Source organism: Hemitrygon akajei, chromosome 11, assembly GCF_048418815.1.
Source record: "Hemitrygon akajei chromosome 11, sHemAka1.3, whole genome shotgun sequence".
NCBI classification, from domain to species: Eukaryota; Metazoa; Chordata; class Chondrichthyes; order Myliobatiformes; family Dasyatidae; genus Hemitrygon; species Hemitrygon akajei.
In genome coordinates, this window is record NC_133134.1 from 68,266,297 (window position 1) to 68,282,977 (window position 16,681).

At 48.1% G+C, this 16,681-nt stretch overlaps 1 protein-coding gene across 3 annotated transcripts in view; it reads right to left on the bottom strand.

Moving 5' to 3' along the window:
• srebf1 (sterol regulatory element binding transcription factor 1) overlaps positions 1–13,993 on the bottom strand; it is an 81,098-nt gene extending 67,105 nt beyond the window's left edge. Inside the window, exons 1-2 of one of the 3 annotated variants that reach the window (XM_073061015.1) lie at positions 13,717–13,993; positions 11,250–11,660 (exon numbers count right to left, since the gene is read on the bottom strand). In XM_073061015.1, the coding sequence (XP_072917116.1) occupies positions 11,250–11,660; positions 13,717–13,849 (544 nt within the window). In that variant the 5' untranslated portion in view covers positions 13,850–13,993. Of the gene's footprint in view, positions 1–11,249; positions 11,661–12,268; positions 12,725–13,716 lie in introns of those variants that run through there. The other 2 variants (XM_073061013.1, XM_073061016.1) reach the window with 2 other exon arrangements.
• Between the last annotated feature and the right edge of the window lie 2,688 nt (positions 13,994–16,681).

Here is a 16,681-nt window from a genome sequence, read left to right on the forward strand (position 1 = left end):
CACCATTTTAAGTCGGATCCTGACGCCGTCCGCCATTTTAAGTCGTTGCCCTTGACACTGTGTTGAGTGCTTAACTTTGTATTTGACTTAAAATTTTCTTAGTAAGATTCACCCTGACCCCGCTACCCCCCACCCCCGTTCTGGTCGGCTGGTGGCGCAGTGACATCAGCACCGGGCTGGAGAATGGAGGTTTCCGAGTTCGATCCAGTGACAGACTGCTCCCGTGTCTGTCACTGGATCAGACATCAACAAGTTGATGTCGATCCAGTGACTCCCGTACCATCCGTGCCGGGTTGACGTCAAGCTCGCAACTCGACCTCGTAAAAAAAAAACACTGCCACCTCCAGTTTAAATTCCCGCGCGGAATATTGTGGATGATCATATACCCAAACCCAGCACAGCCCCTACTTGTCCCATTCAGCCTGTCTCAGTGCTGTGGTCGTTAGGACCCAGCGGACCTCGGGAGCCGGCACAGCTCGGGACCCGACACCCGCAGTGTTTCTGTTCCATTAACGGGAAGCGATCGCGATTGAAAATAAAGTGGAAGTAATAAAGCGTTTGGAAAGAGGTGAAACGCCATCTGTCATTAGAAAAGCGTTAGGCTACAGTTGGTCAACGATCGGAACAATTTTAAAGGATAACGGATAAAGTGAGAATAATGGAGCATGTGAAAAGCCCTGCCCCGATGAAAGCTTCAATTATTACTAAGCAACGCAGTGGTTTAATTATTGGAACACATACGTTTCTTAAGTGTTTTTATATGCATAGAAAGGTAAAATATATACTATATACTAAGACAAATGTTTGACTAACTGACGCTAAATAATACCGTATGTACTTGTTCTGATTTACGTACAAATCCGACTTAAATATGGACTCAGGAACAGAACTTGTACGTAACCCGGGGACTGCCTGTAATGTAAAATGATTCTTATTCCTTTCTTGCTTTTTAAATTTCATACAACCGTGTTATGCACGTTTCCAAAATTATCCTGCTCAAGTAAACAAAAATTCAAAATATTATTACAGCCAGTAGTACTAATATGAAAAAGTTATAATGGAATTAGTCCCAATGTGGGAGGACTCACAAAGAAATAATCTCTGTTCATGAATTTTGTTTTGTAACACTGCAACTAATATGAGATGACTCACTAATTAATGCATGCTGAGTTTATTAAAACAGTGATCTTAAACTCACTGGGATGTACCTCACACTGAAAATTAGTAATTAATATTTAGCCTTAATTTTTAAATTCTATTTTTAACTATTTCCTTTGCATTCTGAAAGTAGCTTTTACTGATGGTTTTTGTACTGGGCTTGCGTGTGTCATAGGAACTGATGTAAACTTGAAATTCAGTGCCACTTTGTCAGCAAGTCACAGAGCAGGATACATTAAGATCTCTGCTGTGCATAAATCAACCCATCAGGAACTGGTCTTGCAAACATTCTTCTAAACCTGAAATGCTTTCAAGAAAATTCAGGTAGAACAGCCTAAGCAACAAAATCAAGTACTGTCAGTCAAACTCATTTGGAAGCTGGTTTAGCTCACTATGAAATGGAACTTGGCTAAACAGGAATGCATCACATTCAGCAGAGATTGATGGGTTCTTGATTTCATCCATCTCAAGTATAGCAAAGTAGGGTAGTAGGTCTTGACTGTCCTGGGTAAGGAATGCCACACAATGTGAAGAATACAGCAGGACTGCACTCCTGTTAAAAAGGTAGCAATGTGTAATCCAAGCGAGTCCCAGCTAAATCAAACAGCCTTTGATGGATGGCCAAAGATCTTTGGTGCAGAATGCAAATCTGAGTTTATTACTTTGGCACTACAGATGAAATAGCAGAATATTAGTACTGCAAAAAATTATATTCCTAGATCCAACACCCATCAATTTTTTCAACCTACTGAGTTGAATAAATTACCTCAATCTATGAAGATACCTTAATCCTGGAGTTTAAAATGATACTTTACATGAGGCCAGTTAACCCAACCTTTTGTGCAGCTCTCACTTGGTTCTAAACCCCTGTCCATTCCATATCTTTATGAAGATCTTATTACATAACAACATCTAACTCTATGGATTCTAATCCTGTTTTGTTCTAAAGAAGGCTATTAGTGAAAACTTCCCTCTATTTTCTTGATTCTTCATACGTTTCAACTAAAACAAAGAATGTAACAAAATCAAAACGAGTTACAAAGTTTCCTGACATCCTCATATATGCTCTCAACCACCTTTGTTTGACATACAATGATTTTACTGGTCTTGTCACAACTATATCTCTGCAGTCCTGGTAAGAAACTAGTAATACCATCTGTGTTTTTGCATGAAGACCAACACTAAGGCTGTTCACAAGAAGGAGAGGAGCAGATTCTATTTTCTAAGGAAGCTGAGATCCTTCAATGTGTGTAGCGGGGATGTTGGAGATCTTTTACCAGTCTGTTGTAGCGAGTTCAGTCTTTCTTTTGCAGCTTTATGCTACATCTGTGCTGGTGATGCAAAATACTGTAAACTCATCAAAAAGGCTGGATCCGTACTTTTGAGGAAAATTTTTAATTGGGGAAGGGAAAATTATGAGGCTATAAGGCTAGAACTTGCGGGTGTGAATTGGGATGATGTTTTTGCAGGGAAATGTACTATGGACATGTGATCGATGTTTAAGGATCTCTTGCAGGATGTTAGGGATAAATTTGTCCTGGTGAGGAAGATAAAGAATGGTAGGGTGAAGGAACCATGGGTGACAAGTGAAGTGGAAAATCTAGTCAGGTGGAAGAAGGCAGCATACATGAGGTTTAGGAAGCAAGGATCAGATGGGTCTATTGAGGAATATAGGGTAGCAAGAAAGAGCTTAAGAAGGGGCTGAGAAGAACAATAAGGGGGCACGAGAAGGCCTTGGCGAGTAGGGTAAAGGAAAACCCCAAGGCATTCTTCAATTATGTGAAGAACAAAAGGATTACAGGAATGAAGGTAGGACCGATTAGAGATAAAAGTGGGAAGATGTGCCTGGAGGCTGTGGAAGTGAGTGAGGTCCTCAATGAATACTTCTCTTCGGTATTCACCAATGAGAGGGAACTTGATGACGGTAAGAACAATATGAGTGAGGTTGAAGTTCTGGAGCATGTTGATATTAAGGGAGAGGAGGTGTTGGAGTTGTTAAAATACATTAGGAAGCATAAGTCTCCAGGGCCTGACGGAATATTCCCCAGGCTGCTCCACGAGGCAAGGGAAGAGATTGCTGAACCTCTGGCTAGGATCTTTATGTCCTCGTTGTCCACAGGAATGGTACCGGAGGATTGCAGGGAGGCGAATGTTGTCCCCTTGTTCAAAAAAGGTAGTAGGGATAGTCCAGGTAATTATAGACCAGTGAGCCTTACGTCTGTGGTGGGAAAGCTGTTGGAAAAGATTCTTAGAGATAGGATCTATGGGCATTTAGAGAATTATGGTCTGATCAGGGACAGTCAGCATGGCTTTGTGAAGGGCAGATCGTGCCTAACAAGCCTGATAGAGTTCTTTGAGGAGGTGACGAGGCATATAGATGAGGGTAGTGCAGTGGATGTGATCTACATGGATTTTAGTAAGGCATTTGACCAGGTTCCACACGGTAGGCTTATTCAGAAAGTCAGAAGGCATGGGATCCAGGGAAGTTTGGCCAGGTGTTTTCAGAATTGGCTTACCTGCAGAAGGCAGAGGGTCATGGTGGAGGGAGTACATTCAGATTGGAGGGTTGTGACTAGTGGTGTCCCACAAGGATCTGTTCTGGGATCTCTACTTTTTGTGATTTTTATTAACGACCTGGATGTGGGGGTAAAAGGGTGTGTTGGCAAGTTTGCAGACGTCACAAAGGTTGGTGGTGTTGTATATAGTGTAGTGGATTGTCGAAGATTGCAGAGAGACATTGATAGGATGCAGAAGTGGCAGATGGAGTTCAACTCAGAGAAGTGTGAGGTGGTACACTTTGGAAGGACAAACTCCAAGGCAGAGTACAAAGTAAATGGCAGGATACTTGGTAGTGTGGAGGAGCAGAGGGATCTGGGGGGTACATGTCCACAGATCCCTGAAAGTTGCCTCACAGGTAGAAAGGGTAGTTAAGAAAGCTAAACTAAAGAAGTTAAGTAGTTAAGAAAGCTTTCATAAGTTGAGGGATAGCGTTTAAGCGACGTGATGTAATGATGCAGCTCTATAAAACTCTAGTTAGGCCACATTTGGAGTACTGTGTCCAGTTCTGGTCGCCTCATTATAGGAAGGATGTGGAAGCATTGGAAAGGGTACAGAGGAGGTTTACCAGGATGCTACCTGGTTTAGAGAGTATGGATTATGATCAAAGATTAAGGGAGCTAAGGCTTTACTCTTTGGAGAGAAGGAGGATGAGAGGAGACATGATAGAGGCGTACAAGATATTAAGAGGAATAGACAGAGTGGACAGCCAGCGCCTCTTCCCCAGGGCACCACTGCTCAGTACAAGAGGACATGGCTTTAAGGTAAGGGGAGGGAAGTTCAAGGGGGATATTAGAGGAAGGTTTTTTGCTCAGAGTGGTTGGTGCGTGGAATGCACTGCCTGAGTCAGTGGTGGAGGCAGATACACTAGTGAAGTTTAAGAGACTACTAGACAGGTATATGGAGGAATTTAAGGTGGGGGGTTATATGGGAGGCAGGGTTTAAGGGTCGGCACAATATTGTGGGCCGAAGGGCCTGTAATGCGCTGTACTATTCTATGTTCTATGAGTTAGTAGTGGAGAGAATGCCACTTAACAAACTGTTATCCATTATGGACAATCTGGCACATCCTCTCCATGACTTACTGAATAAGCACCGGAGCACCCTTTCAAACAGACTCATTCAGCTCCGCTGTCACAAGGATCATTCCGGAAAATCTTTCCTACCAAATGCAATAAGAATATACAACAGTTCATCTCTGAGCAATGGGAGAACACATATCATAGCACAATAGTCTGTTTTATTATTTCATGTTATTATTGCACATTGGTAAATTATTATTGTATGTATTATTATTCTGTACTTTATTATTAGTTAATATTATCATTATATTATTGTTGCTAAGTGCTGCTACTGTAACAAAATTATTTCCCACTCAGGATCAATAGAGTACTTATTATTATTATGACCTTGAAATTTTACCTAAAACTAGATGCAGTTTTCTAACTTTGTAGCGGTGTGCTATACGCAGCGCTAAAATAACGACACGGAGTTAGTAAACTGCAGTCAAAGATAAAAGTTTATTCCAACTTCACAGTCTTGCTTTAAAGCCTCGCTCCCCCGCCGGATGCCTCGAGAGGCACGTACTGAAACCCCCTCAGGCCTTCTCCCTTTGTTCCGGACCTAGCCTTTGTGCCTGCACGCTGGCTAATTGTCAGCCGGTTCGAGTGTGCTAGTAATTGGGTTGCCACATAACCCCACCCCCAGAACCGGCGATACACCCCCCAATGTCCACAGTCTGGGCCGGACCCTGTTTGGGAGGTCGGCCTCTGCGCCGCGGTGCCAGAAACTCGACCGGTTGCGCCAAGTCCACATGGGCCGGTTTGAGTCGGTCCACCGTGAAAACCTCCTCTCTCCCCCCAACATCCAGCACGAACGTGGACCCGTTGTTCCTGAGCACCGTAAATGGCCCCTCGTAGGGCCGTTGCAGCGGTGGCCGATGCCCGCCCCGTCGTACAAACACAAACTTACAGTTCTGCAGGGCTTTGGGTACACAGGTTGGGTGCTGCCCATGCTGCGAAGTGGGTATGGGGGCCAGGGCACCGAGCCACTTGCGTAGTCTGCCCAGGACTGCTGCGGGTTCTTCCTCTCGCCCCCTTGGGGCTGGTATGAACTCCCCAGGAACGACCAGGGGTGCACCGTACACCAACTCGGCCGACGAAGTGTGCAGATCGTCTTTGGGCGCCGTGCGGATGCCGAATAGGACCCAGGGAAGCTCGTCCACCCAGTTAGCTCCTCGCAGGCGGGCCATGAGAGCCGACTTCAGGTGACAGTGGAAACGCTCCACCAGTCCGTTTGACTGTGGGTGGTAGGCAGTGGTGTGGTGCAGCTGAGTCCCCAACAGGCTGGCCATCGCTGACCACAGGCTGGAGGTGAACTGGGCGCCCCTGTCGGAAGTAATGTGCGCCGGTACACCAAAGTGAGATACCCAGGTGGCGATCAGTGCCCGGGCGCAAGATTCGGAGGTGGTGTCGGTGAGCGGGACCGCCTCTGGCCATCTTGTGAACCAGTCCACGATAGTCAGGAGGTGCCGCGTCCGCGCGACACTGGCAGGGGGCCCACGATATCCACATGAATGTGGTCGAAACGCCAGCGGGTGGGGTGGAACTGCTGCGGCGGGGCCTTGGTGTGTCGCTGCACCTTGGCTGTCTGGCAGTGCATGCACGTTCTGGACCAGTCACGGACCTGCTTGCGGAGTCCGTGCCAAACAAACCTGCTGGAGACCATCCGGACGGTAGTGCGGATGGAGGGGTGCGCCAAGTTATGAATGGAGTCGAAAATGTGTCGCCGCCAAGGTGCCGGGACGACGGGACGGGGCTGGCCGGTGGCGACGTCACAGAGTAGGGTCCTCTCACCTGGGCCTACGGGGAGGTCCTGGAGCTGCAAACCAGAGACTGCGGTCCTGTAACTCGGGATCTCCTCATCTGCCAACTGTGCCTCTGCCAGTGCCTCAAAGTCTACCCCTTGGGAAAGGGCGTGAATGTTAGGGCGAGAGAGCGCGTCTGCCACGACATTGTCCTTACCTGAGACATGCCGGACGTCCGTCGTGTATTCAGAGATGTAGGACAGATGGCGCTGCTGGCGGGACGACCAGGGATCGGACACCTTTGTGAATGTAAAGGTAAGCGGTTTGTGGTCCGTGAACGTGGTGAAGGGCCTACCTTCTAAGAAGTACCTGAAATGCCGGATTGCCAGGTATAGCGCCAACAGCTCCCAGTCGAAAGCACTGTATTTGAGCTCGGGTGGCCGCAGGTGTTTGCTGAAAAACGCCAGAGGTTGCCAGCGGCCCACGATGAGCTGCTCCAGTACCCCACCGACTGCCGTATTAGATGCGTCCACCGTGAGGGCGGTAGGGACGTCCATTCTGGGATGCACTAGCATCGCGGCATTCGCCAAGGCATCCTTCGTTTGAATGAAAGCGGCGGCGGACTCCTCGTCCCAGGTAATGTCCTTACCCGGACCGGACAGCAAGGCGAACGGGGGAGCATGATCCGGGCAGCTGAAGGGAGGAAGCGGTGGTAGAAATTGACCATACCTACGAATTCCTGAAGGCCTTTGATCGTGGTGGGTCGGGGGAAATGGCGGACTGCATCTCCCTTAGCGGGCAGAGGGGTTGCCCCGTCTGTGGTAATCCTGTGGCCCAGGAAGTCAATGGTGTCGAGCCCGAACTGGCATTTGGCCAGGTTGATTGTTAGACCGTAGTCACTCAGCCGGGCATAGAGTTGTCGGAGGTGGGACAGATGCTCCTGACGACTGCTGTTGGCTATGAGGATGTCGTCCAAATAGATGAATGTGAAGTCCAGGTCGCGTCCCACCGCATCCATCAACCGCTGAAACGTCTGTGCGGCATTCTTCAGGCCGAACGGCATGCGGAGGAACTCAAAAAGGCCGAACGGGGTGATGAGAGCCATTTTGGGGACGTTGTCCGGATGCATCGGGATTTGATGGTATCCGCGGATGAGGTCTACCTTGGAGAAGATCCGTGCGCCATGCAGGTTTGCTGCAAAGTCCTGAATGTGCGGCACAGGGTAGCGGTCCGGTGTTGTAGCCTCGTTCAGCCTACGGTAGTCGCCGCATGGTCTCCAGCCCCCTGTCGCTTTGGGCACCATGTGCAGGGGGGAGGCCCATGGGCTGTCGGACCGCCGGATGATCCCCAATTCCTCCATCCTCTTGAACTCCTCCTTCGCCAGTCGGAGCTTGTCCGTGGGAAGCCGCCGAGCACGGGCGTGGAGGGGTGGTCCCTGGGTCAGGATGTGGTGCTGTACGCCGTGTCGGGGCATGGCTGCCGCGAACTGCGGTGCCAGAACCGATGGGAAATCCGCCAGGACCCTGGTGGAGTCGTTGTCGGACAGCGTGATGGAGCCAAGGTGAGGGGCTGGCAACTGGGCTGCACCCAGGGAGAACGTCTGAAAGGTCTCAGCATGAACCAGTCTCTTCCTGGGCAGGTCGACCAGTAGGCTGTGAGCCCGCAAGAAATCCGCACCCAGAAGCGGTTGGGCTACGGCGGCCAGTGTGAAGTCCCACGTGAACTGGCTGGAGCCGAACCGTAGATGCACCGGACGGGTGCCATAGGTCCTTATTGTGCTGCCGTTCGCGGCCCGCAGGGGGGGACCCAGCGCCCTGCTGCGGGTGTCGTAACTCGTCGGAGGTAAGACGCTGATCTCGGCACCAGTGTCGACCAAAAACCGGCGTCCCGACCTGCAGTCCCACACATACAGGAGGCTATCCCGATGGCCAGCCGCCGTAGCCTTCAGCGACGGCTGGCCCTGGCGTTTCCCGGGAACTGGCAGGGCGGGCGACAACGGCGGGCTTCTGCGCCCCATTGTTCGTTGGGCTCCACACCCTGGCCTCTGGGTTTAGCGGGCTCTGCGGCCGGGCCTGGACTGGTTTGCTGCTGGGAGCGTGGCCGGGTGATCAGTGAGATGGACGCCCCACTCCCCTTCTTGGCGTTCCACAGCAAGTCCGCCCGGGCTGCCACCTTCCGGGGGTCGCTGAAATCCGCGTCGGACAGCAGCAGGCGTATGTCCTTGGGCAGCTGCTCCAGGAATGCCTGCTCAAACATGAGGCAGGGTGTGTGTCCGTCGGCCAGAGACAACATCTCATTCATTAAAGCTGATGGAGGCCTTTCTCCAAGCCATCCAGGTGCAGTAAACGGGCAGCTCACTCGCGGCGGGAGAGCCCGAAAGTCCTTATGAGCAGGGCTTTGAATTCCGTGTACTTGCCGTCCGCCGGGGGAGACTGTACGAACTCCGCGACCTGGGCCGCTGTGTCCTGGTCGAGGGAGCTCACCACGTAGTGTCCTCTGGGGTTATCTGCCGAACGTGGAATTGGGCTTCTGCTTGCTGAAACCATAGGTGAGGTTGTAGCATCCAGAAGCTTTGCAGTTTCAAGGAAACCGCATGAACAGATGCGGCGTCGTTCATCTCCGGTCCAAAAACGTTTGGACCGTCGGGGTCACCAATTGTAGCGGTGTGCTACACGCAGCGCTAAAATAACGACACGGAGTCGGTAAACTGCAGTCAAGGATAAAGTTTATTCCAACTTCACAGTCTTGCTTTAAAACCTCGCTCCCCCGCCGGATGCCTCGAGAGGCACGTACTGAAAACCCCCTCAGGCTTTCTCCCTTTGTTCCGGACCTAGCCTTTGTGCCTGCACGCTGGCTAATTGTCAGCCGGTTCGAGTGTGCTAGTAATTGGGTCACCACAGCTTTATACTAATGATCTATATAGCTTTAATCTTATCCTTTAAAATGCACACTTTTGTTACCACCTTTGCAGACAAAAAAGTTCAGGTACAGCTCTGGGCTGCATTGAATTAAATGGGATCAGAGAACGGTATTAATAGCTCTCTGGCAAGGTCTCCCATTTTCCAAAGTTTGAGAACTTACAAAAAGAAAAAGTCAGACCAAGAAACAGCAGACTCTGCTTGAACACTCCCCTGTATTCGAACGTTCTAATAAAACCTCAGATAAAGAATGATCAATTAGAGTCCAGACTAGACAATGGCTCCCATGGAAACACACAACCTTCTGAAGGAAGGAGGGAAGATAGAAAAAGGCAGATGTAAAATACAAGTTGACTATGCAAACCGTACACTACCTCCAATATCTAAAGCATCTTCCCCTTTGACACCTGTGGTGAATCAATGGGTATATTTACAGCAGAGATTGATTAGTAAGGGTACCAAAGGAACACACACAAAATGCTGGAGGAACTCAGCAGGCCAGGCAGTATCTATGTAAAAAAGTATAGTCGACATTTTGGGCCAAGACCCTTCAGCAGAACTGGAGAAAAAGAGGTGAATAGATTTAAAAGATGGTGGGGGAAGGGGAGAGAGAAACACAAGGTAATAGATGAAACCTGAGGGGGAGGGAACAAAGTATAGAGCTAGGAAGTTGATTGGTGAAAGAGATACAGGGCTGGAGGTGGGAGAGACTGACAGAAGAGGAAAGAAGGCCATGGAAGGGGGGGGGGGGGGATGAGCACCAGAGGGAGGCGATGGGTGGGCAAAGGAATACGGTTAGAGAGAGAAAAAGGGATGGGGAATGGTGAAGGGGGTGGGCATTATCGGAAGTTCGAGAAATCTTCAAGTTGGAGGCTACCCAGATGGAATATAAGGTGTTATTCCTCCAACCTCAGCGCAGGCAGGATGGACATATTGGAATGGGAATGGGAAGTGGAATTAAAATGGGTGGCCACTAGGAGATCCCGCTTTTTCTGGTAGGTTCTCAGTGAAGCTGAGGTGTTTTTACAAGTAACAGGGTGGGAGGAGGTATAGTCTAGGTAGCTGTGAGAGTCCGTGGGTTTGTAATAGACATCAGTAGATATGCTGTCTCCAGAGATAGAGACAGAGTGTTCGAGAAAGGGGAGGAAGGTGTCGGAAATAGATCAGGTAGTTTTGAGGTGGAAGTTGGAGGCAAAGTGGATGAAGTTGATGAGTTCAGCATGGGTGCAGGAAGCAGCACCAATGCAGCTGTCGATGCAGTGTTGGAAAAATGCAGGACTGTCACCAGTGTAGGCTTGGAACATAGACTGTTCCATGTCGCTGACAAAAAGGCAGGCACAGCTGGGACTCATGCGAGTGCCCATTGCTGCACCTTTTGTTTGAAGGAAGTAAGAGGAACCAAAGACAAAATTACCAAAGGTTAAGGGGAGAAGGCAGGCGAATAGGGTTGAGAGGGATAATAAACCATTTATGATCAAATGGCAGAGCAGATTCGATGAGCCAAACGGCCTAACTCTGCTCCTGTGTCTTATGATCAATCTAAAGCTGTGTTTGTATTTTAATTGGCTCTACTGTATGGAAGGATAGGAATAACAAATGCTGATGTAAGCCACACTTTAAAGCATCAAAAATGCCCTCTCTAGTTTACTCAGATTATCATGATGTAAATTTGGGTTAGGACAAACAAACAATTATAAACATGCAAGGGGATTACATTTCAATTAATAAAATTTGTATTTAATCATCCTCATGCAGAAAATCATTAAAATCCTATTATTTTGTTCAATTCTATTCTAATAATGATCAATTACCTGTAAACCCATTGGAGTTCTGATATCCCAGCAAAGGCTGCTGTTGCTGCTGTACAAACTGTGGCTGTGATTGTGGAGAACCTGTAAAATTCTGTGCCATCATGAGAGGCTGCTGTTGGCTCTGTTGCAACTGAACAGCTTCTTGTTTGACCTGTTGTGTTGAAGGGGCCTGAAGGAGCTGTGACTGCTGCGAATGCTGAAGCTGTTGCTGGAGCGGAGGACTCTGGTACATCTTCACAGGGGTTTGAGCCTTCCCACTATTGCCCAAGAGGCTATCAAGGGACATGTTCAATAAGCCTTGGTTAGGCAGGACTGAAGAACTACTATCTTGCAGTGGGGTGCTAGTGCCAAAGTGGTTGTCAAACAGCCCAGGGAATTCTCCATCCTGGTTGTTAATCATCTGCAACATATCTGTAAAGATAGTAAAACACAAATGACTAAGGTTAAGCAAGTTGCTGTCTTTGCGTGTGGCAACAAAGGCGGTTGATGAAATAGTTTTTGTAAACTTGAAGTGCATATGCTCTGCATCTCTTTTGTTCAATTAGAAAGCTTGACGGCACCAATTTAGAACTTTACCATGTCCATGAAGTACTATGAGAACTGCTGCCTTCTGTTCATTCAAATTTGCAAAATAAACACCAGAGATGTCATTTAAAATTAAGAATTAAAACTCAAGGAGGTTCCAATTATTCACCTATTGTCAGAGCATGCCACTCTCATTAATCACTATTCTTTGGGTTGTTTCTGATTATGAGTATTTGGTAAGTACAAGTACTTTTTATTGATACCAGTCAGTGCATTTTCACAAAGACATTTCTTAAAGTCTTGTACTTTGGAAATAGTTAATGTTTCTGATGCATTTAATTGTACATATTAAAATACAACTTTAAAAAAAAATTTACACAATATATCAGTAATGTATGGTAATCATATATTCTAACATTAATTTTCCCAGAGATAACATCACATGGCATCATCATGTCAATCTTTACAATAAATCTACAATGTAATAGCTTCACCTTCAAACGTGCAATCCATGACTGCAACCAGTGATCAGAACTTCATGAGTTTATTGATCTGAGGCACATCTTCATTCATGAACATATTTAAGATATTATCTACCTAGCGTTTCAGATCAGAGCATGCAAACATATTTGCAAAGCAGTTAAGGATACAGAGCTGTTTTACTTCTTGTCTACACCGCCACCTTCCAAGAAAAAATACACTGACTGTATTCAAATTTAGGGGCGGATATTGGAATCATTTTTTTCCATGAGGTGATCCGGTTGAACCAATCACTGCAAGTTGCAGTCGTTTGCTATGTTTGGCTTAGCTCGCAGACAAGACAGAAAGAATTTGTTCAACTGTGTACATTGGCAGGAACATTGATTAATTCAGAAAAGTGAATAATCGAAGGTTACTATCGGGCAAGCTCATTCCACCGCATCTGTAATACACTTGCGGCGTTTAAAAGCTATAGGTCTAACATTTAGACACTTCCACTTTCAGAAAGCGAAAGGTTTGCTCCTTCAAAGAATCCTCAAAAGGACTACATTTTAATATTGTGAACATTCAGTGACAATTCAGATATTTTGTTTTAAAATGCATCAGGAGGAATTACAAAAATTCGCGTTTTATTTTAAAAAAAGGCATCAAAGATACCGATTTGGTTTCGTGGCTGCTGTACGTGACTGCGAGCAGATGAACTTGAGAAGTCCCCTGCAGCACAAGGCAATAACCGCTAGTAACCTTGGCATGATGTCACTGCCTGAGAGGGTGAAAGGGGCTCGGTTCAAGCGAACACACGACTCAGCAAGTATGATCTCGCCTAAGCTGCAGCACGAGGGTTAAAGCATATCTGTCTTCCACGTTAAAAACATCAGCTGGTCAAAACTTCGCGCACGATCAATATTTTAAACAAATCTACAAATGTGTTATTTTAGCATAATCCCGAGCAAATATAATTTACTATAAAATTGTTTCTGTAATTGAAGAAGTCTGTGTTTTATGCTATTGTTTAAAATACAGGTCGTTTCTAAAACACAGACTTACAAACTAACTTATAATAATGAAAGTCTAGCCACAGGGACAGCATTTGGAGTTAGTTGCAAATGCAATTCAAACACAAACTTCGTCTGTTTAAAATTACACAAAAAGCAATATAAAATCTTGTAAGGAAATAAATACATTTGCGATAATTAAACATTTGTTGATAATTAATCAACAACGTAACATTTAATTCACTTATATTAGAAACTGCACAGGTACTCTCAAACATTAAACGAAATACAATTTAATTGTTTCCCAATTTGCTGCTACCCAATCGTAAATCTACAAGTATCCATCCACAGATGTGGATTCAGCCCCCGTCCCAATGGTCATTCTCAGGCCTGTTGCCCCGCCGTTCCCGGGGACGCCGCCTGATGCGAACCCATGTCGAAAGCGCCGAGCCCTGTCCATCACTCACCATCAATGTCACTGAGCAGCCCGTTATCGATCTCGCTGCTCTCGGTCAGAGAGGGGTCCAGGTTGTCCAGGGACGAATCCTCAAACATCATGCCCGCGTCAGGGAATGGGTGTTGGTGCCCCCCGTTATTCATGCTGACTGTACCGGGCACCCGAGTCGGGAAGGGAGGGGTGTCGGGGATTCCTTGTTTACAGCAAACCCCACACGCCGCGGCACCATGTCAATAAATTGCGAGGAAAACCGAACTCACTACCAGAACTAGAAGTGGCCAATAGGACTGCCGACCCGCCCCCGGGACGTGTGATTGACGGTCAATTGGACCATTTGGAAGTGAGAACGGCGGAGGGCTCGGCGCGCGCGGGTTGCCCGATTCCCCCAATCAGCCATCAGGTTTTCCCATGTTCGGTTGAGCGGACAGTTCTTGCGCGGGGGAGGAGCGGGTCCGCATGCTGCTAGAACCAGAGAAAAGCAGCCAATCAGCGCGCAGATGGTGGTGTGGGGTGATCAGTCGTCATCACCTCAGATCCCGCCCTTCCTTTCTGCCCTTTACGTCATCCCATTGATAAAGCGCCCCACGTGCATGCCGGGGCTCGATGGTTTTATGTCTTGTGATTGTAGGAGTTTTGGAAGTAGGAAGGTGCGGTCTATTTGTTTTAATTTTAGTGCTTAACGTTATGAAATGAGTTTATAAAATGAACTTATAAAAATAATCCGAATGAGTATGTTATAGCCATCACAGACTTCATTAAGAGCGGTGTGGATGAGTGTCGGGACGCTTTGGTTGACAGCCCGGCCCTGCAATTGCTAAACACCCACACTGTTTATTGTTCTTGTGTTAAAATGCTTTTGTGGGACTATGGTGGGAAGTTCTAGTTCATTTATTGCTACATTTTACCAGACATCCCACCCTGAAAAAACTCATTTCAGGAAGGTAGCACGCCCGGCGACCACCAAGAGTGTATGTAACACTTAAGTGATTTTGTCTAATCTGTAAACCAAATTGGGTACTTGCAGAAAATGTAACATTAAATATGTACTTATATTATCACGTAGTCGTTTTTTATTCTATTACAACTTTAAGCAAGTCTACAGGGAGTTTGGCCTCATCACGTAGGACATCAATAGAGTAGCTCCTTAGCAGCTAGCCAGCTAGTTTAACGTTATCTATGCTAATAAATGAATGACACCTGTTAAACTCACCTCAACATGTCTTTTACAGTCATTTAACCCACCATGGGCAACAGAACAGTCACTGTTGCAAACAGTGCAGCGAGCAACACTGTCATTATTTTGACCCCCATTAGGCAGGGGTACACTTTAGTGTAGTCTGGGGTGAAGTGCGTTTTATACTTTAGTTTTTTTAGAACACTCTGCCATGATGCTGAAGGACACTAAACTGACTTGATGGACAATAAAAGAGGTGGGGGGGTGACTGTAAAGCCCGCCCACAGAGCAAACTGATTGGTCTCTCTTTGTGCTAAGTAGACTCTTTGCGCTCTTCCTCTTCCTCTCAAAAAAATTGATTTCCGGGATATTGTATATAATTTGCGGGCGTCAGGGAGTCGCTATCAATATGCGGGAGACTTCCGGGAGAGGTGGGATGTCTGGGTTACACAGTTGTTTGCTTGTGTATTTGTGGGTCACCCTAACTGTATCTGGGGTGTGTGATGGTCGCGGTGGCCCCATCTGTATGAGGCAGGTTGGGTTCACTGTTTGGGTCATGGTGCCCAGTCTGTTTTGTGTTTATCAGAATAAAACGGTTGTTGAGTTAAAGAGCTTCCTCGTCTGTCATTATGGACCAAATACTTGCCACATTGGTGTCAGGAGTGGGATGCGAGATTAACGATGAGATACAGTGCCTTAAGACTCGGGGAATAAGACTACGGCAGGGCTCATGAAGACAAGACCCCGAGGGAGGACCTGGGAACCGAGCATTGTGCCTTACCATGGAGCCCTGACGCAGTGAGCGTACCCAAGCTCCCCAACCCAGAGACAGACCATGGCAGACGCCGCCGGAGCAAGAGGAAGACCAAAGGGCGTTGATGATTTGTGCCGCAAGGCCCACACTGAAGCTCCCCAGATGCGATGGTTACCAGCCGCCTGGAGCATTACCTGCGCAAGTCAAACTCGCCACATGGCACAACGAGTGGAGCCCCACAGAGATGGCGGTGCCTTGCTTTGGCATTTGCAGGGAGATTCCCTGCGGGCCCTCCTCGACCTAGCACCGGCGGAGCAGCGTGACTACAGGCCCTGTAGTGGCGTTTCGGGCAGAGGCCGCTGGCGGAAGCAACGAGGGCAGATGGCGCCGTACAAGAGAAAGCCTGGGGGCATTAGCAGCTGATCTCCACCACTATGATCGGCACAGCCACCCCCAATCCCCTCCGGCGGCCTGGGAAGAGCTCGCCCTCCACGCCTTTGTAAAGGCGCTGATGCTGGAATGCCTTCGGCAGCATGTTCGCCTGGCATCACCATCCGGAGAGGGCAGAAGCGATTTTAGACCCCAAGGTGTCCCTGCATCGCCCCGCATGCTGCGAGCCCGAGCTTGTGTCACTGAGACGGAGGAGGAGCCCGTGAGACAGGCCCGACCAGCGCCGAGGCCCACGAAACGATCCACGCGGTGAGGCAGGTCATTTGGCCCGGGAATGCCCCACACCGGCACCGCGCCACAGCCCAGCGCAGCCATTGGGAAACGCCGAACGAGCAGCGCGCCCAAGACCTCCAGCAGAATCCCTCCATTGTTGCCCCTCCGGGTGGGCCGTTTGGGTGAAGAGCGAGGCTTATACGCTGACTGCATGCTGGAGGGCATCCGATGCCGGGCATTGGTGGACACGGAGTCAACCATCACCATCTTCGGTCCCGGTGTTCTCCCCAACAAGGCCCAGCCATCCCCGCCTGGGTGGACAATGACAGCGGTCCGGTTGCCGACGATGTGAGGGAAGAGGAGGCCGCACATCGCAGTGGACCA